The 25,592-nt window shown below is 34.1% G+C and overlaps 2 protein-coding genes across 2 annotated transcripts; both read right to left on the bottom strand.

The window, feature by feature from the left end:
* Positions 1 to 6,447: 6,447 nt before the first annotated feature.
* LOC140048009 (paired mesoderm homeobox protein 2-like) lies at positions 6,448 to 19,491 on the bottom strand. The gene is made up of 3 exons (XM_072093023.1): positions 19,334 to 19,491; positions 9,686 to 9,855; positions 6,448 to 7,141 (listed from the first exon to the last, which is right to left on the bottom strand). Exons 1-3 carry the CDS (start codon positions 19,488 to 19,490, stop codon positions 6,848 to 6,850), a joined length of 621 nt encoding a protein of 206 aa, XP_071949124.1. The 5' UTR covers position 19,491; the 3' UTR covers positions 6,448 to 6,847.
* Positions 19,492 to 20,312: 821 nt separating this feature from the next.
* LOC140048008 (ciliary microtubule inner protein 2B-like) lies at positions 20,313 to 25,297 on the bottom strand. The gene is made up of 6 exons (XM_072093022.1): positions 25,167 to 25,297; positions 24,810 to 25,042; positions 24,133 to 24,257; positions 23,884 to 24,010; positions 22,201 to 22,422; positions 20,313 to 21,824 (listed from the first exon to the last, which is right to left on the bottom strand). Exons 1-6 carry the CDS (start codon positions 25,226 to 25,228, stop codon positions 21,736 to 21,738), a joined length of 858 nt encoding a protein of 285 aa, XP_071949123.1. The 5' UTR covers positions 25,229 to 25,297; the 3' UTR covers positions 20,313 to 21,735.
* Positions 25,298 to 25,592: the final 295 nt, after the last annotated feature.

The raw sequence follows: 25,592 nt of genomic DNA, 5'->3' as shown, positions 1-25,592 counted from the left end.
TGGATAGGTAAACTAAACAAAAATCATCTTATTTTAATCAGACCAAAATTAAGGAAAATTTGAATTGTATATGTTTTTTTACAAAAAGAAAATGTCATATCTCATTTGCCTACTACAAACCAGATGTTACATTTATCATCTTAAAGCCCTGTTTCTGCTGCCAATCCCAAATATACCGTATAAATATACCGTATAAATATACCGTATATGAAATTCGTGCACCGTTTCCGCTGCACATACTTCGTGGGTGGGCTGTAAAAAAGTTGGCTTTCATTACCCAAAATGCATTTCGTAAGAGTCTCGTGTAGTAGGTTACATGACAAAAACAAACCAATGATGGTTTCTCAAAACGTCGTAGCATTGCTTTCTATAAATCTAATGAGCAGAAGTGGCAACGAATTTACACCGCACAAACAATCTAGAAATGTAGAATGGACACTGACTAGATTTATTATAGTAGAGCAGTTAACGCCATAAAAATGGCCAAGTTGTGCACTTTATTACCAAAGCATGAAACTTTCCACAAAGTTTCTTTGATGTATATAGATTCGAAATATCGGGGGGTGCCAAGTGTCCAACGTCCGGTATGGCGGCCATCTTGATTTCAAAATGGCCACCATAAAAACAAAAAGTGTTCATATCTTGGCAACTATAAACAGTAGAGACTTGATTTTGGTGTTAAATTGTTCACAAACCACATATTTCTATTTGCTCTAATGAAAAGTTTCGTCCAAAAATGACCGGAAATGACGTTTCTTCCAGTTTGACCTTTAACCTCTTATCTGTATATCTCAGTAACTACTGATCATTTTCAATCGATTTTGGTGTCATTTTGTTCAGAATAGAGACATTTATATTTGTAGTAATGAAACATTTTCACATAAAATTACTGGAAATACAATTTATAACCTTTGACATATATAATTATGTGAACATACTGTATGTGGTTTAATTGGTATAAATGCACCTAATTTTTTTACCGAAATAAATGACACGGAATTATTATTCTGAATTTTTAACTTTTGATGTGATAGGATAGGCATAAAGTATGACAGATCACTGAGCTCATCTATGCCGACATATTTGCTAAACTGTGATGTGTCAATCGTTTTTTCGTTGCATCTAAAAAAATGTACTTTATTTTTATGGTAATGGGCCTTTGCTGTAAACCTTTCATCTGAATATCCTTTTCCTCGATTTTCTCTAGTCATTGATATTTTTAGCAAAATCCGAACTAAATCAATTCTTAAAAGGCATCTCAATATAATTATTCAAGTAATCCTCAAATTAGTGACATGGACCTACAATATACTGTTCTGTACAAGACCTGTTTAGGCATCCACCTGTGGAATTTCACTTTAAAGGTCTTGGTTTCCTAATCATACAAGAAACAATGTCTAATTTAATCAATCAAAGTAGTGGGTCCAGACAAAGAAGGGGGTGTAAGACCATCCACAGACAAAAAAGGGGGTGTAAGACCATCCACAGACAAAGAAGGGGGTGTAAGACCATCCACACACAAAGAAGGAGGTATAAGACCATCCACAGACAAAGAAAGGGGTGTAAGGCCATCTACAGACAAAGAAGGGGATGTAGGACCGTCCACAGACAAAGAAGGGGGTATAAGACCATCTACAGACAAAGAAGGGGATGTAGGACCGTCCACAGACAAAGAAGGGGGTATAAGACCATCCACTGACCAAAAAAAGGGGTATAGGACCGTCCACAGACAAAGAAGGGGGTGCAAGACCATCCACTGACAAAGAAAGGGGTAGGACCACTTACAGACAAAGAAGAGGGTATAAGACCATCCACAGACAAATAATGGGTGTAAGACCATCCACAGACAAAGAAGAGGGTGTAGAACCACCCACAGACAAAGAAGGGGAGAAGACCATCCACAGACAAAGAAGGGGATATAAAACCATCCACAGACAAAGAAGGGGTATAAGACCATCCACAGACAAAGAAGGGGGTGTAAGACCATCCACACACAAAGAAAGGGGTTTAATACCATCAACAGACAAAGAAAGGGGTGTAATACCATCAACAGACACAGAAGGGGGTATAAGACCATCCACAGACAAAGAAAGGGGTATAGACCGTCCACAGACAAAGAAAGGGGTGTAAGACCATCCATAGACAAATAAGGGGGCATAAGACTATCCACAGACAAAGAAGGGGGTGTAGGACCATCCACAGAAAAAGAAGGGGGTGTAGGACCATCCACAGACAAAGAAGGGAGTGTAGGACCATACACAGACAAAGGGGTGTAAGACCATCTACAGACAAAGAAATGGGTGTAAGACCATCCACACATAAAGAAAGGGGTGTAATAATACCATCAACAGACACAGAAGCGGGTATAAGACCATCCACAGACAAAGAATGGGGTATACCATCTACAGACAAAGAAGGAGGGTTAGGACCATATTAACCGAGGAAGCATACAAAAATAAGATGCAATCAAAATAGGCCTACCACTTGGAAAACAATAAATTGTAGAATAACTGTGGCTTAATTGTTGAAATAGAAAGGGTTCTTTGTAAGGTCATTAATAATATATTGATATAAACACGATCATCATACTATTCATTTGACAATCAAATACAGTCTGTCTCGAAAAGAAGCTCATATATCACCTTTTCGAGGTTTTACGGTATTCAATAACATGTATGTTATTTCCTCTGTCAAACTATTAAAACTTTTAGCGAATCAGAAGGTGCCAACATCATTGAACTAATGGTACCACCAAGCACAATCTATATATAAATTTACGTAAGGGCAAAATTCGATAAATCGCGCCTTACTTCTAGAATTTTCACTCGATGGTATGTAAAGTTGGTTCGTACTTTCGGTACTGATTTTAACCGCCTGATGTAACCCTGTTTACTAATTAAATTGAGTTAGATAATTAGTTATTGACGATTAAAACGAATTTAGGTTCAACGATTTGCCCCAAATAGGGGTGTTTTCCGATCGTGGTATACACTGTCTAATGGATGTCCATCTTGAAAAATACCCGCCAAAAAATTGCGAGGAGGCTTCGCATTTTTCTATCTCCTCCTACGATAATTGTTTTTAATAGCTGAAAACCGGTTGAACGGCTAGAGTACACCATCATAATGTTGAAGACAGGCCGATTTTCTTTAAAAAATACTATTTTGATAGATTTAATATACGATTATACAAATGTATTGATTTGCGATGAATGGAACATCCCAATCTCTCAGTCTGCCAGAGTTTGGTTTAACACAAGTACTGTAGGTAAATTTATGAGCCCTTGGTTTAACACATACGGTAGGTAAATATATGGGCCCTTTGAGAATAAACTTGCAATACGACAATACTGTAAATACCTATTAACTATTTTTCATTTGAATCGAACATTTCTTACTGTGAATGTTCCTACTGTTAGATGTAATATAAAAATATAAACTTTATTACTGAGACTGTGGATAGGCTCTACTGTTAGATATACAAATAAACTTTATACTGACAGTTCCTTCTCAACGTTTGTATTAATTAATAATTACCAAAAATATAAACGTCGTAGTGGTGTATCGTGACATGTACTTTAATATTTCAATCGATTATGACAGTGACAGTTTTAACAAAGTATTAAATCGCAAATGTTTTAGGCCTACTGTATTTAGAGGTATATTATTTATAGGCCTATAAAACATGAACAAAATATTTCGTTACTCAGTGGATAAAGAATATATTTAAAAATTGTTCCTCTTTGTACCTATCCGCTTTCCCATCCCTCAACCCTAATGTTACATAGCGAGGAGGCTTCGCATTTTCCTATCTCCTCCTACGATAATTGTTTTTAATAGCTGAAAACCGGTTGAACAGCTAGAGTACACCATCATAATGTTGAAGACAGGCCGATTTTCTTTAAAAAATACTATTTTGATAGATTGCTAGAGTACACCATCATAATGTTGAAGACAGGCCGATTTTCTTTAAAAAATACTATTTTGATAGATTTAATATACGATTATACAAATGTATTGATTTGCGATGAATGGAACATCCCAATCTCTCAGTCTGCCAGAGTTTGGTTTAACACAAGTACTGTAGGTAAATTTATGAGCCCTTGGTTTAACACATACGGTAGGTAAATATATGGGCCCTTTGAGAATAAACTTGCAATAGGTTCGGAAAATGTTAAAAACCAATTTCTATTATTTGAATCGGTAAACAGTTTCCATTTATTATACATTGATAATGAAACATGAAATATTCCTATTTATGTCCCTCGAGGTTCATTACAATTTATATTTAGTAGTCCCACGGACTTCATCTTAGCCACTCCCCCGAGTGCTAAGGCCAAATTTATGATACCCTACTTTCTATGTAAGTTTAGTTACAGTTAGTTCTTGACGATAATACAACGAATTTAGGTTACACCCTTCGGCCGCGAAAACGTTTCTGTACAAATATGATACCGATTGGCTTTATTTCATTCAACAGCGACCATAATCTCGCCAATTACAGGATAGATAAACTATTTTATTATTGATGTGCTTATAAATTAAGACTCATGTAAACAGCTTGATTACATCATTTTACAGACAAACGAAACTTTTTTAAACCTACTATTTCAATAACTGAGTATAATACTGTATACGTTTTCATAAGTAAGTGCATATACATTTTCGTGTTTTCATTGACGAGATTGTAATAGTAACTTCAGTAACTATTACAGTACTTATTTATTATACGACACAAGACAATTGTATCTGACAGGTACGTACATTATTCTAAAAAATAAGTCTAGATAGATCCCTTAGGCGTCATAAATCACAGGCCAACAAATCAGTACTCATGACAGAAATTCGACCCAGTTTGGTTCACACAAATGTTTACAGGAATTTCAACACCACAACCGATGATTTGCCCTAAATATTTAGGTAGACTACAGTTTAATTTTTCACTGAATAGGAGCTTGAATTTCCGATTTCCATTTCGCAGAATGTCTAGGTCTATTTATTTAGTTTGGTTCTTATAATATATAAATACAATCAACTTTATTACTGCGGTTCCATCACCACCACCACGTGCCGCCCAATTCCCGTACGTACATACATTTCCATTTCTCCCTAATTTCTTTAATCCACATAAATTAATTGTCCTTTATGGAATCCAGTATTGGTTTTGTTGTCTCTATTTCTGAATACCCCAATTAGGGGGACACTTCCGTTTTTGTTTAGTGTCCCAAAAAAGTCCCCGTCCGTGGATTCTACTGTATTCGAGAACCATCTGTGAGCACCCCTAGATGGTACGCGAGCGAAGCGAGCGTGCCATCTAGTGTTTACCAATTTTATGTACTATATACAATTTAAGTCCATTAATCATTTAATATAATTACGCCTATCAGGTTAAAGTTCAAAATTAGGTGCACTTTAGACCAACAAAAACCACCTACAGTATATTCACATAATTCAAAATCAATAAATTAATGTCAAAGGTCATAAATTGTATTTCCGGTCATTTTATGTGAAAATGTTTCATTACTACAAATATAAATGTATTTATTCTCAACAAAATCGATTGAAAATGACCAGTAGTTTACAGAGATATACAAATACGAGGTCAAAGGTCAAACTGTAAGAAATGTCATTTCCGGTTATTTTTGGACGAAACTTTTCATTAGAGCAAATAGAAATATATAGTTTGTGAACAATTTGAGACCAGAATTAAGTCTCTAATGTGCATAGTTGCCAAGATATGAACATTTTTTGTTTTTATGGTGGCCATTTTGAAATCAAGATGGCCGCCATACCGGACGTTGGACACTTGGCACCCCCTGATATTTTGAATCTATATACATCAAAGAAACTTTGTGCCAAGTTTCATGCTTTGGTAATAAAATGCACAGCTCATGTCATTAACTGCTCTACTATTATATTTATTATATTATGCAAAGAAGACGACGGCGTTTGCCGATAAATTTGGCGTTATTAAGTCTACCACAAATTCTGCTTTTATTTTGTTTGAGATACTTTTGTAAATCTCGGTATCTCTTCTGTTACCATGCAGTCTCTCCCCCCCCCCCCCCCCCCAACCTTCGCTTCTCCCCACAATTGAATTGCAAAATAGTTATTTCTTCAGTCCACAGTGATATTTTGATCTGTTGCTTGCGTGTGTGTCAATGCAGCAGAAAAACCAAACAAACGCGTCACGCTCTGTTAGTTTTTGACCTCGTGTCATGGGCCGGGTCACATATACGGTATATTTTGAGTGCATCAGAAACGGGGTACGAAATATACGGTATATTTTGGAATATACCGTATAATATCCACAAACGATGGGGATATTTATGCGGTATATATACCGCATACGGTATATTTTTTATGAGACCCATTTCTGCTGCCAAAAAATATACCGTATATACCGTATATATACGGTATATTTTTGGCAGCAGAAACGGGGCCTGAATATCTATCATTTACAAAAAGAAATTTATCCATCCATTTAATATGCATATTTTACAATTGATAATCTTAATCATTGCCATTTCTATTATTACTTATGTAAGTAAAAATGTACATTTAAATAATAATCCGGATATTATAATGTTATAAGAACAATGGGTATGTAATCTACGAAAGTCCAGATATATCCTCCTTGATGTAATATTTAACCCAAATTAATATTCATTTATTTTTATAATCAATTAATTTATACCCGGCAAAAAATATATAATTGCTATTTAAGTGAAATTATTCTAATTCCTCAGAGTAAACATCATTTACTCTACGTGTGAAAGCACAATGACTTATATAATACTCATATAAAATAAATAGACCTGCTTGTTTTCATAGCGTCAAATACAACTCTATAGCATGGGCTGAGCATTCAATTCACGTGATCTCATCCTCCAGTTTTGGACGTTAATGGAATCACTTTCAATTCCAAACATCGAGGTTGACTGGACCATGTTCATATTGCCATAGCAGTTTGAGTTCCAGATGGCAGGGAAATCAGACGAGACTGGTCGTGGTCGCGCAGCAATCGGTTGTTCTACCGCCACTGCCTCGGTAAATGGTTGCCGCATCGTCGACGATGATTTCGTTGCATGAGAACTACGCTCGTTTCTACGAAACTTTGCTCGTCGATTTTGAAACCAAACCTTCATAAAAAAAAAATGAATATGGGTTATACATAGATATTATGTTCATATATAATCAAAACACTGGCACTTGTTTTTGTAAGTACATCAGTTAATCAACATCAATTAAAATAAGTGTCACCATCATATACATTGTTACGGGATACATTGTGTAATAAATAATAGTGATAAAAGTGATAGTGATAGTAATAGGTAATAAGATAATGATGACGATGGTGTTAGGGATGATGATGATAATGGAAATGGCAATGACAATTTATTGGAAACTTTACTTTTTACAATAGTGGCACTCTTTGATGATAAAGGTGCGACCAAATCATAACAAAATAAATGCCAAAAAAATAACATAAAAGACGTAAAAAATAAATGCAATTATTAACTTATAATAAATCAGAATTAATGAAAATAATAATAAAAAGTAGTATGAAATACAAAATATAAGGCAGACAAAAATAAATTAAAAATAAAACATACATTAAAATGAATAAAAAATAAATAAAGTGTGTCGTATTGTGTTTAGATACACACAAAAGGCTTAATTATACAAAGACATAAATAAAATTAATTTCATGGTATGAGTAAAAATGAATCAAAAAGAGTATAATGGTGTATGTAATACAAAACACTAAAATTAAACAAAGATACTTATAAACGTAACATTAACTAAACAGAAATAGAAATGACACAAAAAAGTTGGAAAGCAATTTATAACACAACAGCATGACATAGTTTAAAATAGCACATCGTTCCTTCCACAAAGATTTAGCCAATGATTTTTCAATTAGAGATTAAGTAATACAGTATTATTATTATTATTAAATCCTTGTCATTGCCTAGACTAAGAAGAGTTTTGTTGATTAAATCTAAATTTTGAAAATATTTATAAATATGATACAAAACTTATTGTTGGAATTTAGCAATTTATCTTTTCTTTCTTCTTCTAGAGTCCTGCATGTTAAGAAAAAGTGCATAATGGTTTCTTCTCTATTTCTGTTGCACAATTTACAACAACCATTAGGTGTTTTTCTTTCAAGGGGAAGGGTGTTTGATAGCAGCTTAAATTTTAGACTAGATGGTACGCTCGCTTTGCTCACGTACCATCTAGGTCTTTTCTTTCTTCCTCTAGAGTCGTACATGTTAAGAGAAAGTGCATAATGGTTTCTTTTTCATTTCTGTTGCACAATTTACAACAACCATTAGCATTAGGGTCATTTTATCATTTAGGTGTTTTTCTTTCAAGGGGAAGGGTGTTTGATAGCAGCTTAAATTTTAAAGACTAGATGGTACGCTCGCTTCGCTCACGTACCATCTAGGTGCTGGTTCTCGAATACATGTTAATTTCAGCGTAAAACAAGGCCATATACATGGCTGCAGTCGCGTGCTCAAGTTAGTGTTTACCGACCAACCGACCGACCTACCGACCGACATAGTGAGCTGTAGAGTCGCATTGCACGCGACCACGCGACTAAAAACTGGCGATTTCAAAATGTACGCACCACAGGATAATAATATAGACACGGTGATTTATGTAATCAACTGAAATTAGTACCCTGAGAATTCCGAAAGAAAAACTTGTCAAAAAATGAGAATACTGTACGAATAAAACTAAATAGGCCTACGTCCTATAAAAACCTACGTCCTTAGTAAATGTATTTATACGCGATTGCAATTGCCCAGATGGCTCTCGAATGCAGGAACTTGGGCGTTAATAACTGGAAATTGTAAAAATGAACACAGAGCGAATGAATACAGTCAAACACGATGTAATGTGTAGCCAAATATTGCCATCATGAGAATTTTAAAATGAAAAATAAACTTTAGACTTCTCTATTGCATGCCCCATTCCTGTCTTATTATTTTATAATGGAGTGGTATCTTCATATTTATAATATAAATTAAATGGATAAATAATAAATAATAATTTAGCCAAATGTCTAATATTAGTGAACGATGCAAGAGATAGGCCTATATTGTATAAGCCTGGCATTTTTAAAATTGTGAATGAATAATACTCACATCAATTTTATTTTCTTAAGAGAAAAAAGAAATTCATCAATAAATGTATTGCCCTACTCTGACGTAATTTGTACTTTATACTAAGTACATTTGAGTTATACTTACGACCAACCGACCGACCGACATAGTGAGATATAGAGTAGCGTTTGCAGGCGACTAAAAATCCTTCTATTCTAAATTAGGCCTTACGAAAAATTTATGTAAAACGATTAATGCTTTTCTGTCGTTGATGTTTTGGCAGTGCCTCCAAAGAAAGTTAAATAAACAATATGACAACTAGATGTTACTGTACTATCAATACAAATTCCCATATCTTTGTGGACAGAAACTATCTTTAAACTAGTTGATTTGAATCAAAATAAAAGGGTGACTTTATCTTGCATTTAGATGCATTCACATTCATATGCCAAGTGTTACACCATTCTGTGAGACATTAATGCTAAGCATAAGATAAATACATTTTTGCATGGGGGTTTATAAATAAAAATGTTGATTTTATTATGTAATGTATATTTTATGTTTACTAACCTGAACTCTAGCTTCACTGAGGTCTACCTTTTTTGCTAGTTCCTCTCGCAAGAATGCATCCGGATAATGAGTACGTTCAAACACCTTCTCTAATGCTTCTAACTGAACCGAGCTGAAAGTGGTTCGATTCCTTCGGGACTTCTTCCGTTTTGTACTCATTGATTGCTCACCTTCATTATAAATATAAATGACGAAATGTTTCTTCAAATCAAATACAGTACTACTAACTACTGTACTAAAAAATATATATATATATACTGATGAAGGGCTAGTGTTGCCCGAAAGCTCTGCTAACTTTTCTGGCTGTTTACTTTATCGTTTTGATTTAGCTTTTCGCTTTTTATTTTTGTATCTCCATTGAGATCCAGCCACTGATACCCACAGCATTGTCATTTTTTTCAGTAATTTGCCTCTGGATATATATATATATACATACATACTGTCAAATTATCGAAGCAGTGCTCTCATATCCTAAAGCAAATTACTGAAAAAATGATCCAGCCACTGATACCCACAGCATTGTCATTTCATATATATATAAACACATTATAGGCAAAGAACATTCATTCTAAACCTTCCACAGAGTATATTATGGTAATTTGTTATGGAATACAATTGGTCTTCCCACAATTAATTATGCATGTTCTGTTTGGCTTCCTGGTAACAAATCATTAACCCAAAAACCAAATGGCTAAAATCATATTAAAAGCACACATTTATTATGTAAAGATATAAACTGAAACAATATCAGTGACGTGAGCTACGTTACGATGCTCGTCTAGATTTTGATCTCTATGGCTCAGATCTCGAAGCTAATATTACGAATCTAAATATCAACTTGATATCTAATAGGCCTATGTGTTTTAAGGATGACCGTAATATTGGATGAATCGGAAGTTGAAATTGAGTGATTATAGTGTCTATAATCATATACACTTTTAATTGACGGTTGCTAGCCCCGTTAGCTTGGGTTTCTCCACTTGATCGACCCCATTGTAAAAAGGGGAAACCTTGTAAACAGGGTGCGTTCCGTGGCCAGCTGCCTGTCGGACAATAGAGTGATTTGGCGCGAATTATGAATGGGCCTAGGCAAGTGGTTCCCGAAACATTAAGGATATCCGATGATGAAACAGTAAGTGATAATGAAGATGACATTCCATCTGTTTATAACGCTTGTAGGATTGATGATAACAAGAACAGCGATGTATGGTAATTTGGGACAGAATATGGTGATAGATGAGCTGTTATGTTTTATTGTCAATAATATTGGATCGAAGCCTTTCGATAGGCTACATGCAATAAGTATGGCGAATTTTTCATTAGAAGATGTCACGAAAGCAAAATGTTTACTGGCTGCTTACGTTGCAGACCCGGATAATGATGTACATAAACCAAGACGAAAGGCGAATAGGATACTTACGGATCTGATAGGCTACCTAATTCATTGTGATATATCCAAGCTACCTACTTTTGTTGCAGCAGATTTATCAAAAATCCCACAGGTTGGTATGGATAACATTGACGCGACTGTGTTGTTTAGTGAGATGCAAAAGCTTAGGTCTGATTTTCATGTTGTAAAGGCAGATATTGCATATGCTACCAATCAGAGGTGCAAGTTGTCGCAGCAAGTCAGAGACTTAATAGAAGAGAAAACTAATACATCCCAGAAATATGGACATATTCCTATTAGTGTCACCCCTGTGATCAGTAAACAAACAGTTATCCTACCTAAGCATATAGCGAACAAAAACGATACGGTTGTTGCTCAAGCAAACGTAAACAATGCATACCCTGATGGATTACGTAATGAGGGGATTCCCCTAATTGAGAATCATGTAGCTACCGGTGTCGATGCGCCTGTTGTTAATGATACGATACCTGATGTTAGTGAAAGCAAGTGGCTGATTGTAAATCGTAAACGAAAGACTAAATCTCATAATTATGAGCGAGGTAAGGGGAAGAACATGAACTTAAAAAGTAGACCTGCACCCCCATTTAAAGTGTATGTTGGTGACCTTCACATTGAGACAACTGATGATGAGGTGAAATCACACCTGCTAAAAGAGTTAAACATCCGTGTGGAAGTACAGAAATTGGACTCTAAACGTGATGATTGCACTTCTTTTGTTATTATAGTAACGATATAAAACATGATACAAAAGCTAAGTTAATGAATGCTCTGCTGTGGCCTGATGGTGCTTATATTCGAAAGTTTTACGAGATAAGGAAGACAGATGGCAATAATGAATGGAAATGAGAACAATCACTTACGATGTATTTCATATACAGTAACTGTAAATCGCTTAAACTTAGTGAAATAAATAAGTTGTGTGAAAATTTTGATATAATTTTTATACAAGTGCATTGGCTTCTACATGAAGAATTAGGTTTACTTAAGTCTATACACGAGGAATTTGATGGGATGGAAGTGTCCGCGGTTGATTCTTCTAAATTACTTGTTGGTCGGCCGTTTGGAGGTGTCGCTGTGCTATTTAGGAAATGTTTTAGTAATTTTATTACATTCAACAATTTTAATGACCCCAGATTGTGTGGTATAGAATTGATAGACGATAGGGAAAGTACCTTGATGATTAATATTTATATGCCGTATGAAAAAGATGACGATTCTTTATTTGAATTTATGGAATATTTAAGTAGAATTAAAAATATTTTTGAGTATAATTATTATAAAAATATAGTATGTGGTGATTTTAATGCCGATCATAGGAAAAATTTCGGGAAAGAGTTGGCAGATTTCTGTAGTGAAAATGATATGATTTTATCTGAATATCATACTTCATGATAATAGTTTTACCTTTCTTAGTGACGCCCATGGTACAACGAGTTGGATTGACCATGTCATTTCATCTCATGGCACTGATACGTGCATATCTGAAGTCAATGTTATTTATGATTCATTTAGTTCTGATCACTTTCCGTTAAGTTTTAAGTATGAGTTTAATGTCAATAGTTATAAGATTGGGCATGATAAATAGTATACTAATAATAATGTAGATTCACTGTTTGCTAAAGTTGATTGTAGTAATGTTAAAGAACCAGAATTATGTAATTATTGTAACCTTACAGAAATGTTGTTAAAACATATATGTTGACTCCCGCTTAATAATATCATGCACCGGATGTAATGGGTGCTCGCATAGGAAAGGTATAGATGATTTGTATAATGATATTGTTTGTGCCTTATCTACTTACTTACTTTACTTACTTAATGTCATCCCACGACGACTTAATTCTTAGTAGGTGCCATGATAATTTGTCTCCACACATCTCTATCAAGCATGCTCTTCCTCAGTTCACTCAGGCCTAGTTTGGTATCTTTCAACAGAATGTCGAGCCAAGTCAGTTGGGGTCTTCCCACTTTCCTTTTCTCTTCTGGTTCCCAAAGGAGTACTCTTGAGGCTGGCTCAGAGCTTCTCATAGCATGACCAGCCAGACCCATGCGACGTCTTTGAATGATGGTCGTAAGACGGGGAAGGTTGGCATATAGTGTCTTGTTGGTGGTGTGTGAGGACCATGGGATGTTTTGGACTTTCCTCAGCATGCGGGTGTATGCTCCATCCAGTGATTTTGAGAGCGATGAAGTAAGACTCCATGTCTCACAGCCGTAAAGAAGAATGGCTTCAACTGTTGGCGGATTTTTGTGGACTTGTTGATAGGAGATGCCCATATTTTTGAAAGACTGTTCAGCGCACCCCATGCTTGACCAAGTCTTGCTTCGACATCATGGTTAGTGGATGAACAGTAGCTTCCGAGGTATTTGAAATCCTCTACTTGTTCTATTGCTGATCCATCCAGTGTGAGAATTATAGAAGGTGTTGAGGGGTTTCAATGTATGAATTGGGTCTTCTTGATGTTTAAGTATAAACCTATAGCTTGTGTGGCTTGTTGAATTCTGTGCAGAAGATTTTCGGCAGCATGTATGGCTTCTTCAAGAATGGCGATGTCATCGGCAAAGTCCAGGTCTGGTAGTACTTCGGCTGGATGTCTTCTACTACGCCTACGATGTAGGGTGAGACCGTCTGATGATGTAGTTGCTGATCGCATTGCATAGTCAAGGCAGACAATAAACAAGAATGGAGCAAGAGGGTCTCCTTGAAGTACGCCAGAGTCGACGTTGAAGCAATCAGTCTCACCATCTGGAGTCAGGACAACTGCTGATGTATTGATATACATTACTCTGATGGCTTCTACAATTTTATGAAGGATGCCGTATGCTAAGAGGATCTTCATCATGATGTTGCGATTGATGGAGTCGAAGGCTTTGCGAAAGTCAATAAAGATAATGACTGCCTCTTTGTGATGGTTCTTAACCTCTTCAACAATTCTCCTCAGTGCAAGAATGTGCGTAGTTTTTTTTTTTCTCTTTTGTGGCGCAAACACCACTTTTATTCACATTCATATTATCTCATATTACATAAAATCGTATTATTTAACTTGTAAATGTCGTTACAGTTCATAAGTAACATTTTTACATATATGAATTCTGTATTACTCCTTTTTTCATTAATTTTCTTATATTTTGTTATAGAATGTGCGTAGTTGTTGATCGTGCCTGACGAAGGCCATTCTGGTTGGGTTGTAGAACTTCATTAATCACAGGACGTATCCCATTTAAAATCAGGCGATTGTAGATCTTTGCAGCCGATTGTGATAATGAAATACCCCTGTAGTTATCTGGTTTTGAAAGATCACCTTTTTTCGGGATAGGAACGATCCCAGAAATTCCCCATTCTGATGGCCTGTTTCCGTCTAGACTTTGATTGCAGAAAGAAGTGAGAGCTTTCTGGGTGCCAGGTAATTTCCATATTGCGATGGGAAGACCGTCAAGACCAGGTGCTTTGCCAGATTTCATCTGTTTGCAGGCAATTGACACCTCAGCCTCTGAGAACTTCTCGGAGCTTATCTGGTGGTTGAAGTTGAAGATTTTGTCGATATCCATGTCATCTACCACTGAAGTCTCCACCGATAGTAGTTTGTGGAAGTGAGTTTTCCATGCTAGAAGACGATCCTCTCCCATGATGCAGACACTTTGAGATCTCTTTGCAGAGAGTTGTTTGACAAGTTGCCATGCAGATCTTAAGCTGTTGGCCGATGCTGGTTGGTCGAAGGAAAACAGTAAATTATTTAATCTGTCCTCTTCGACTCTATCAAACGTTTCTCTTAATTTCTTCTGGTATTTTGACTGTTCTCTTGTACTTGCTCTTAACGTTTCTCTCCGTGCGCTAACAACAGGAGCACTATCAACGGTAGGCGATGGCTTTGCTGGTGGTTTCGGTAATATTTTGTTGCCGACATTATTACATGTATTTACAAATGATGTATAAGTCTGTTCTTCAACAGGGAGAGATTCGAATAGGGTTGTGATGTTTGCGTCAACTTTGGTTGCAAGAGTAGTATCATAGGAAAGAGCTTTCCAGTACAGGCGCTTTCTTCTAACCAGCGTCGGTGCCATGAGACAGAGCCTGATGGAAGTTGTGACCATCCTATGGTCACCACCGACTGTGACTGATGAGGAGTAGGCCTGGTAGTTGTGAATGCTGTTTCTCCATCTTTTCCGGAAAAGGCAGAAATCAATTTGAGAGAGATGCCCGGCAGGGTGCTTCCAAGTCCACAGTTTGTGCTTGGGTTTCTGGAATTGTGTATTTCCGATAATCAAATTTTGATGTAGAGCAAAATCACGGAGATGTGTTCCATTTCTGTTATTGAAGTTGTGTAACGAGAACCTTCCACTGACTTGAGCATTGAAATCACCTCCAATTAACAGCATAGCATGTGAAGGGATGTTGGAAACAGTGTTACTCAGGTTCTCGTAGAATCGAGTGATGTCGTCAAGAGGTTTGATGTTATGAGGCGAGTAGCAGCTTATGACGTAGGTTTTTGGGTTGCCTTTGAAGACAGCTACGACGATTCTCTCGTTCACTCTGAACACTCTAATTAACAATGGTAATAGATTCTTTGCAATAACTAGTCCAACTCCATGCATGCGTGCCTTATCTAGTGCCTCAAAAATGTGTTTTAAAAATAAGAAAATAAAAAATGTGACCCATATTCCTGGGTGGAATGAAAATGTCGCAGAATACCATAATGTGGCCGGAGAAGCATTCCTTCTATGGGGTAATAATGGTAAGCCTAAATCTGGTTCATTATTTGAGGCGATGCGTGTGACAAGATCACAATTTAAAGTGTAAATCAGAAGAAGAACAGCATAGGGCTGATTCTATGGCTCAGTCTTTATCAAAAAATGATTATGCTGATTTCTGGAAAAAGGTTTATAAGTCTAAATCATGTACTCCTGTTCTTACAGAATCTTTGGATACTGTTAATGGTGAAAATGATATATGTAATCACTGGGCCGCTCATTATGAGGAGCTGTTTAATTGTGTTCATAATGATAATAATAAGGATTATGTTCAGAGTATACTTGTTAATTGTAATGATGATTGTGGTTGTGAGGTAAATGTCCAACAGGTAGCGGGCATTATTAAAGATTTATCTAGTGGTAAATCCCCGGGAAATGATATGTTGAGCTCCGAACACTTAAAGTACGCTAGTAACAGTTCTGCTGTCCTTATGTTTTAATTTAATGATTCGTCATGGTCATGTGTCTGCTGAGTTACGTAAAGTTGTAATTGTCCCGATTTTAAAATCTAAATCAGGTGATATTACGAGTAAAAGCAATTATAGGCCTATAGCTTTAGCTATTGTGGTTTCTAAGGTATTAGAATCTTCAATTGTCCGGAGATAGCCTTAAGTCATCTGACCATCAGTTTGCGTTTAAATCGGGGGTCACTCCACAGATACATGTATATTTGTCTTAAAACAAGTTGTTGAATTTTATACTCGGCAAAATAGCCCTGTATATGCTTGCTTTCTTGACGCCTCTAAGGCATAATGACAGAGTAAATCACTAGACTAAATTGTTATCGTGTTGGTACTCACAGCAACAGTTTTGTATTAAATGGGGAAGATCCATCTCCCTCCCTCTATGCAAGAAACGGAGTGCGACAGGGCGGAATCATGTCTCCGTTACTGTATAATGTTTACATTGATGATCTGAATGTAGCACTTAGTAGATGTGGGTACGGGTGTAGAACCTCAAATACTGTCCTAAATAATTTAAGTTATGCTGATGACATGACTATTATGGCTCCATCTTTTTATGGGTTAACAAATATGGTTAAAATATGTGAGCAGTATGGTTTAGAACATGATGTTATTTATAACGCAAAAAAATCTGTCTGTATGGTTTTTTCTCCAAAGAAGAAATATGGTGAAGTGGTATCAAATATTATGCTAAATAATGATATATTATCTTACGTCAATGAAGTGACTTACCTAGGTCATATTTTACGTAATAATTTAGATGATTCTAATGACATTAATCGCCAATATCGAACTCTTTGCATTCGAGGTAACACTCTTTGTAGACGTTGTAGTAGATGTATAGTAGGCCTAATCTGTTCAGGTCGTTCTGTACTAATCTGTACTGTTGTATGTTATGGTCTAACCACACTGTTAAGATTATTAAATCTTTGGAGGTGTGCTACAACAGAACAGAACGAATAGAATGTAATTAATATAGCCAAAAACTACATAAAGATCCTAAAACACAATCAGAAAGAATCTTTTCAGTGTCAGACAAAGTAAAAGTGAAAAACATGAGAACACAAGGTAAAGGACAAGACAAATGGCTAAATGGCATAGTAATAAAGGTATTAGGTCTAAGAAAGTATGAAGTTAAAATAGGACGATTGGTTAAAATAATACATCCTAATCACATGATGTTGGATACCACATCTGATGTAAAGAGAGAGAAAGGAAAAGGGAAATAAGATGTAATCATTATATAGTTAATTTAAATCTAGAAGATCTTGTTTTTGTTATATGCATTATGTTTACTGTTACTTAGTTTTAGAATGTTATGTTAGATAGCCATACTGTAATTAATACTGTATTTTACAAAACCAATACCTGTATCACTTGACTCAATTTTAAAAGAAGGAAGTAATGTAATATATTCATATTAGCAATTTTACGACTGGATTGGAGACTAATAAAGGAGTTCTACAAGATGGCTGAACATTAGCACATGGTCTGATTTCTTAGTGAAATACTTAGTGTTATCATTCATTCCAGAGCACAATATATAACAGTTTTAGATTAAGAATTGTGAATAGTAAAAACGATCTGGTTAGGTGTACCACGAACTATTTATTCCGATATTCAAATCTCTACACTAAGTGGGTAAAACTCCTATTTTATTTGATTTTTCCGGTTTTGTATTATTTGTTGTATATATAGTATATATGGAATATTTATTCTGAAATAAAGTGATCAAATCAAATCAAATTATGGAGGTTAGATTTTCAACAAGATGGAAATGGATTGAAAATGTTAAATTAATATTATAAAAATGTAACTTAAATGACAAATTCAATATTGAACCTCAAGGTTATTGGTAAAATCTTTTAAGAAAAATATTGCTGAATGTAACAACCAAGATTGGTTTAAATAGGCAGGGAAGAGTATTTAACTCTTCCCTGGAATAGGCAAAAACAAAAACAACATTAAATGACTACGTTAAATATAAAAATACACCATGGAATATTACCTTTTAGATAGAATATTTTAAAGGAGCGAACCTATAATTCAAAGCAAGACCCAATAACTTAGATTTAGAAGGCAGAAATCGATTATGGTCAGATTCCTACTCAGGCCATTGTCTCATTTGTAAAAGTAATTCAATAGAAACAATTGATCATTTCTTGTTTGATTGTGTAAATTTATCCTACATAGGCCTACAAAATACTTGTTTTAATAAATTGAAAAGTGACTTATTTACAATTAATGAATATTATTGGGACATTTTTATTAATAGTTCAACAGAATTTAAGCATCACTTATTACTAGACGACATATATAACTTTTATCAAGATAAATCAATTTACTTCATTTTTGACAATAAAAGTAAATCATTTTTAATTAAAGCTATGTCACATAGGACTGAAATATTTTTTTCTCTTTCTTTTTACTGTTAATAAGTCAGTAGAATTTGTGCTGCTTGATATTATGTAATTGTGAACCATTATTAACTTGTTGTACCTGTATATATATATATATATAATAAAAATAAATAATGAAAAGTAAATAAGTATCAATATCTAGTAAAAATTATAGACAATAAACTAACACAAGCGAATCTTACTAATTCTAATCACAGGTTATAGGCCTTCTTTCTCCGGAAACTAGCACATTTTAACGTTGACAAAACCAGTTAAAAGTTTATGTTGTCACAATATCCTATTATTCATTTTTAAATATTCGATTTGACAATATCATGCTAAGTTGATATAACAATTATTTGAATAATGTCATGACTTATTTTAAGGTGTCGAAACTCTGTTAATATAACATGATTACTACTCGGAATAGTTGATATAAATACTATTCTAGCTTTTTATTGTAAGCCTACTATGAAATAAGCCTTAATTAATGCTCATGGATGAATACCTAAATCTTATTAATGATGGATTGCACAACACAAAATTGTTATAGATAGTTATAATTATTGTATTATTAGGATAACGACTCAGTCGCCTTCATAATGTTAGTAAGATAATGGGTTACCTTTGTGGTATTGATATCCCGCCGGAGAAGATATTGCATGTCTCATTGCCTGAACGTCTTTAGCAATCGGCTCACATGTACTTAATAGTGCACCACCGTCTCCAAAATTTACTTTTTCGAGATTAAGCAAATGAGAAACAGAGAAGCTTTTTGACATCGAAAATCTATCTGACATCATGATACTGTCTGTGGTGGTAATCAAATAACAAAATCAAAGGAAAATACGGCTCTGTCAAACGATGTTCTAACTGCAACCATATTACTGAAAATGATCAAACATTATGAACTGGAAGTAATGCATCGAAATCATTAACTTATTTGTCATCACAAAGTTTGTTTTGTAAAACGTTCAATATGTGTTCATAGCAAGTACTTTTAGCCTGAAGATGTTACGGTTTATATCCTTAGTGGAAGCCATATTTCCCGTAGGCCTGTCCTCGTAAATATAGAGTGACTACTTCAACCATAGAATTGTGTACCTAGAGGCAAAATGCCGTTTATTGGCATGGATTGTGAGTAATGTGAAACGAACCGAATCGAAAGCCACCCGAATGTAAATTAACACAAGCTTAAAACAAATTTCGCTGAAATAATGTTCACAACAACATGATAATTTGCGTTTAATGTTTAAGTTTCATTATCCAGAAAAGTTATATTCTCCTTTGAAATAATAATAATAATAATAATAATAATAGTCTAATAATAAAGGATTTGTGAATCCCTGTCGTTGCAGTGAACTCGATTCTGAGTCTATTCTTAAATTTATAAATTTCCAATTAAATTCAGTTTTAAAATTCTTAGATCGAACATAATTTCTGTCATTTATCTTTTATACAGTAAAAGCCCTGCTCTGGGACACTGGTCATTCAGGAAGAATTTCTTCATGATACGAATGCGGGGAAGTTTAGCATTATTCAGGGGACACTTTATTGGTCCCCTTATTTATAGTTGTTATTAAAGGGTTATCAATAAACAAATATAGGCCTTATATTCACATATTTTAATATATAGAAACTATACAATTACATTTTTCATACCAACTTTGAAATCATGTTTGTTTACTATACTAGAGGTAGAAGTGACCAAAGCAAAGTGTACAAGTGAACATATGTTTAACAAATTATCATGGGATTTCCTGCCAACTGTTAATTTAATTGAAACTTCTGAACGGAGGGTCGTAAGAGTTTTTAAAAGTTTAAATTAATGTTTTAGCATAGGGTTAAGTTGCATCCGCCTTCTATATGACCCCTTCAGCTAGCTGGAAATTATGCCAAAACTATTCTCTATTATATCAACTATTGTTTTATTGTTAAAAATTTAATCTTCATATTTTACAATATTTTCCCATAATAATCTCATATTGTCATACCTCTTGTCAAATATCAATTAACTTCACTACACTTTAGGTCAAAGGTCAACATACTGTAATATAAGCACAAAATTGTAATTGTATAACGAAGATGTTTTTTTCCCAGCTTTATTCAGGCTCAAAGGGGGACGAAAATTATCAACATTATCTTTTGACATTACACATTATACTGTAATCATAATTGTCTTATTAAAGTCCCATTCCCTACGTTTTTTAGATCTAATTTAAGGTTACATACTACATTTAATGTAAAAATAAATACTATATGTTCCTATATTGCGATAACTGTTTTCGTCTTTAAATTCTAATAATTTAAAAAAAATGCCGGGTTTCCGTATCGTTTTTTGACCAGCTAGGCCTACAAAAATTAGCCTAGCTAGGCAAGCATAGACTTGTCTTCATATTTTTTTTTCTTTCATTTTATATGTTCATATCTGAACATTTTTGCAATACGTATTTAAACATCCTACATTATAACATTTATATCTAAAATTATTTTACAGTAGACCTATAAAAAAACAAAGCTAAGCAAAAAAGCAAGCGAGAGGGCCAACTTATCAATTTTTTTTATAACGTATCCGAATCTCAAAAACATCTTTTTTTTTTATAAAACCGGAATCAATCCAGTCTTTCAAATTAATATAATATAGGATTTTTCTTAAAGATCTAGCCTGGTTATTTCCCCATATACTTTTTTCTATTGTGCTATTGTTCTCATGTGTTTATTTTGTCTGGTTAAATAGTTACAGACTGCATAATAATATATAAGAATGGAAGTTTTTCGTTCTCTTTGACTTATTTAGGAAAAAGTCATTTGGTCCAATTTTGGAAAAGTAGAATAAAGATTTAGAATAAACATTCTAAATGACAAAAACTTATTTACAAACCATGTCCTTAAATGTTTCAATATTTATTTATCCTAATACTTTAACAAATTTATTTTAACATACTTTTAATAAACAGTTCCTACATATTTCTACAAAAGTGTAATAAAAATTTAATGTATAGATTGGCTGCCTAAGTGCGAACAAAATCATTTTATTTCCACCAGTGCGGGAAGTGAAATTCTCTTTGCATTACGTGTGCTATGACCAAATGTCGTTCCGTATCGAAACTTCTGACCTGAAAAAAATAATCAAGAATTGTCATTACACCACCTAAAACATATCACCTTGTGTGAGAACAACATTATACAATTGAACCTCCTGCCATAATAAACGCATCAAAACAGCCGTTACTTTGTCTAAATATGTATTTGTATGCGGACATTAGTTTTTTCTAACTAAATCCGATGTTGTTTATTGGAGATTGAACTGCTCTAATATGGTAGCCTGTTACATCGTTTGATACTTTTGACAAAGTTTTCGTGTTTCATTTTACTCCTCAGTATTATATTAATACAGTAACGTTTGTTATGATAACTTAATTTACATGTAAAATATGTCCATTAATCACTAGACATTATTAGAACAAAGACTATTGATTTGAAATATTTTACCAGGTATATGTCCGGTATATTGTGGTACAAGACCGGTATCAAGTGTGTATATTCGTCGAAATGTCTTTCGTTCTTGTGTTAGTCCAGCCAACTTTACTGGATGATCCATTCTAGTTTTAGCCTTTTCAAGATCACCAGAGAACAGGTTCAATGCTTCATGAGTTATTATTGGATAGCCCATTCCAATCAGGTTTCGGGCTGTAGGTACAAATCCGGTGTAACCTATTTTCTCACAAAAACATATATATATATATATAATATTAAATACGAATTAAATGGAGAAATTTAGCCAAATGTCTAATATTAGTGAACGATGCAAGAGATATATTGTATAAGCCTGGCATTTTTAAAATTGTGAATGAATAACACTCACATCAATTTTATTTTCTCAAGAGACAGAAGAAATTAATCAATAAGTTTATATTTGTTTTCAACTTTCTGATTGTACTAGACTCTGAACAAAGCAAATGTTTCACTATTTTAGCCTAACATGGTTTATTTATATCTGTTAATTGACAAGGGTAACATTTAAAATAAATCTTGTTTTATCTATTTCAATGATACGTAACCTAAAAACGGATAAAAAGCAATCACTATGTATAGGGAGTCTGCCTGATTGTGCGCTACGCTAGGTAATTTTAGCATAGCTTATATCCATAATGTTGAAAAGTGACGATGCCAGGTATTATAGTGATACTTGTATCAATTGAACTCAAAGAGAAGCGTTAATGAATTCTTTATATTTACATGCGCTGATATGATATTGTGTACATTATGAAATTATCATTGACACCTATTTTTATAATTTAAGTAAAAGAAAATGATTATTTATACTAAAAAGCACGCTTGGGATAAACACATTTAGCTAACTACTCTGCCAATTTTTTAAAAATTGTTCAATTATGTTGTTCATTTTTTAAATAGTAGGCCTACGTGCGAAAGCCTGATTGTTAAAAATGTATCGTTTTTAGCATGGTTAGTTATTCCATTAAGAACGTCAAACACTTTTTTCCAACGATTAAAACTAGCCCTAAGTGTTCTTGTTATTTCTTATCACCTATTTTAGAAATCGGTATTATGCCAGTTGCCTATTTGGGTTGGGATTTTACCCGAGTAAAATATTGCAGTGAACAACAGTTTTAAGCTATTGAACATTATTGGTGGGACGTTTATACCATGGATTTCCGGTTTTTGTAATTTTGTAGGCCTAGCCTAATTCTTTTTCTTATTATTTTCGGATAAATTAATTTCGATAGATAATCGTGCTAATACTATATGTTTTCCTTTTTAGTTTTAATATTTTGCTCAAATTGTACAAATAAATATTTAAAATTAGTTCGTCATCTATTCGTTAAATAATAATTTTTGTTTTCAATTAGTGTTTTTTGTTGCCCAAAATGGTTTGCTCAAGTTTGACCAATTAGTCAAATTAGATGTTTGTTATAGGCCTAGGCTAATTTAGTTATAATTAGGCTAATTAAACACGATGATACAACAACTTTTCAAAAACAGTAGCATACAACATTATTAATTAGGCCTAAAAAGAAATCAAATCAAAAACATTCGTTTTTTGTTTTGTTAAATGGTGTGTGGGTGTTTTTTTTAACTAAAAGATACACTAAATAATTTGTTGAAGCACATGTGAAAACTAATTAATACTTTCTACTTCTGCTTGTTTAGTACCTGAGACGAAACATTTCTCTGGATTACTGTTGCTCATATAGTATGGTGATGTAGAATGTTGCTTCTCATTTGGTGAAACATACCGGAATGTTATTGTCTGTGGTATCAATGGGTCGATGCCGGCATTCTAAAAAAAAACCAAAAAAAAAATTGAAAAAGGTATTACGCCAAAAACAACCACACTGTACATCATCGATATTAGTTATGAAATAATATATGTTTAGAAAGTGAATGTATAGGCCTAATTACCGTTAACTTAAGTTGTTCAACTTTGTTTCTGTATGCGAGTCGGCCATTTTCAAAATCTGCTGTTGCATTAAGGCAAGTCTTGGCATATCGTGATCCGTAGTAATGCTCCCCTTTTGGAATATACCCTGATAACATACATGAGAAAGCTTATTAGTCTTAACAATGTTATTTATTTATTTAACCTCATATAGAGGGTGGCCCTAAACAGAATATGCTGACAATCAATGGGCTTCATAATAAAACAAATTAAAACAAACATAATAAAAATAACACTAATTTAATTAATCTAACAACATCATAAAGACAGAAACAATAAAATATATACATCGATTTTTAGGTGTCAAATGTTTTTTTAAAAACAGACGCAAGTGATTTAGTGACATATAAATAGGTTAATGATACAACTGTTTCTGTTTTTTGGGAAAGGAACGACACACTTTTTTTTCACTGGCACTTCGAGTACATCGATTTGGAATTCGCCAAGTCAAGTATTCCGGTTTAATAAACGTAAATTTGTTTGGTATTTTAAAAAAGAATTTTTCCCAGCTCCTATTCATAAATAAAATAATATATTTTTGTTCAAATTCAAATAGAAAGCCATAGGCTAAACACTTTATCTACTGTTTTTATTTGTTAAAATAAATAATAATTAAATACAGAATGATAGATATACTGACCAGTAAAACCTGGAACCATTCTCTTTCTTAATTTCTGATTTCCTAAGCTAGCAAATCTTGTTTGTAATAATTCTTTTTTAGCATCCTCATCTTTGCCAGACACACCTGGGTCTATATCAGAGAGAATAACCCTTCCTGAAGAAGCTAAATTATCACTCGTTAACAACTTGGAAGTTGTGCAGCCAAAGGTTTTACCAATTTGAAACTTAAATTGAGGGCAAAATCCACGGTATCTGAACGAAAAGAAAAGTTTGATTATCTCATTGGTTGCATGAACAAATAAATAATAAGCCTAATGAGGCAGAGTAACTCGGCTAGTGCCTCACGTCACACGCATACAATTTAATACAAACTTACCCTGGGATGTGGTAAGGATCTGGTGTCATTAAAATGCTTTTGCATTTTTTTTGGGATGACATTCTAAACAAAATTGTATTATCAATACAGTATTTAGGAAGCTATAGCTATGAAGCTATGAATCACAGTACTAGAGTGTGACCGACACTGAATTGAATACAATAACTGGTTACTTAGCAGCGGAAAATAGCACGCAGTTTACGCGTTCATTAATAAACGTAACGACGCACACACAATTCAACCGCGCAGCACCACCCTGTTACATTTTGTTGTTCAAACACATTGAAACTTCAATTGTACCTCGAATAATATTGTTTTATAATAGACCGCGAAAAAAGCAGCCTTAATTTCCCACTAAAAACTGAATGTTTTTAAAGGTTTTAATATTGATTGTAAAAGTGTTGTCCTGGTTTTAGTTTAACAAAC

The sequence above is a fragment of the Antedon mediterranea genome, chromosome 4 (assembly GCF_964355755.1).
Source record: "Antedon mediterranea chromosome 4, ecAntMedi1.1, whole genome shotgun sequence".
NCBI lineage: Eukaryota > Metazoa > Echinodermata > Crinoidea > Comatulida > Antedonidae > Antedon > Antedon mediterranea.
This window is presented reverse-complemented; position numbering and strand designations above follow the sequence as displayed.

What these genes read in the sequence shown, in the direction of transcription:
- LOC140048009 (XM_072093023.1), bottom strand. Translation starts at nt 19,490, where the DNA reads ATGTCAAAAAGCTTCTCTGTTTCTCATTTGCTTAATCTCGAAAAAGTA. An exon ending in GGGATATCAATACCACAAAG is followed by an intron (nt 9,856 to 19,333) that starts GTAACCCATTAT and finishes TTTATAATGAAG; the next exon opens with GTGAGCAATCAATGAGTACA. An exon ending in TCAGTGAAGCTAGAGTTCAG is followed by an intron (nt 7,142 to 9,685) that starts GTTAGTAAACAT and finishes TTTTTTATGAAG; the next exon opens with GTTTGGTTTCAAAATCGACG.
- LOC140048008 (XM_072093022.1), bottom strand. Translation starts at nt 25,228, where the DNA reads ATGTCATCCCAAAAAAAATGCAAAAGCATTTTAATGACACCAGATCCT. An exon ending in AATGGTTCCAGGTTTTACTG is followed by an intron (nt 24,258 to 24,809) that starts GTCAGTATATCT and finishes GTATGTTATCAG; the next exon opens with GGTATATTCCAAAAGGGGAG. An exon ending in AGAGAAATGTTTCGTCTCAG is followed by an intron (nt 22,423 to 23,883) that starts GTACTAAACAAG and finishes GTGAGAAAATAG; the next exon opens with GTTACACCGGATTTGTACCT.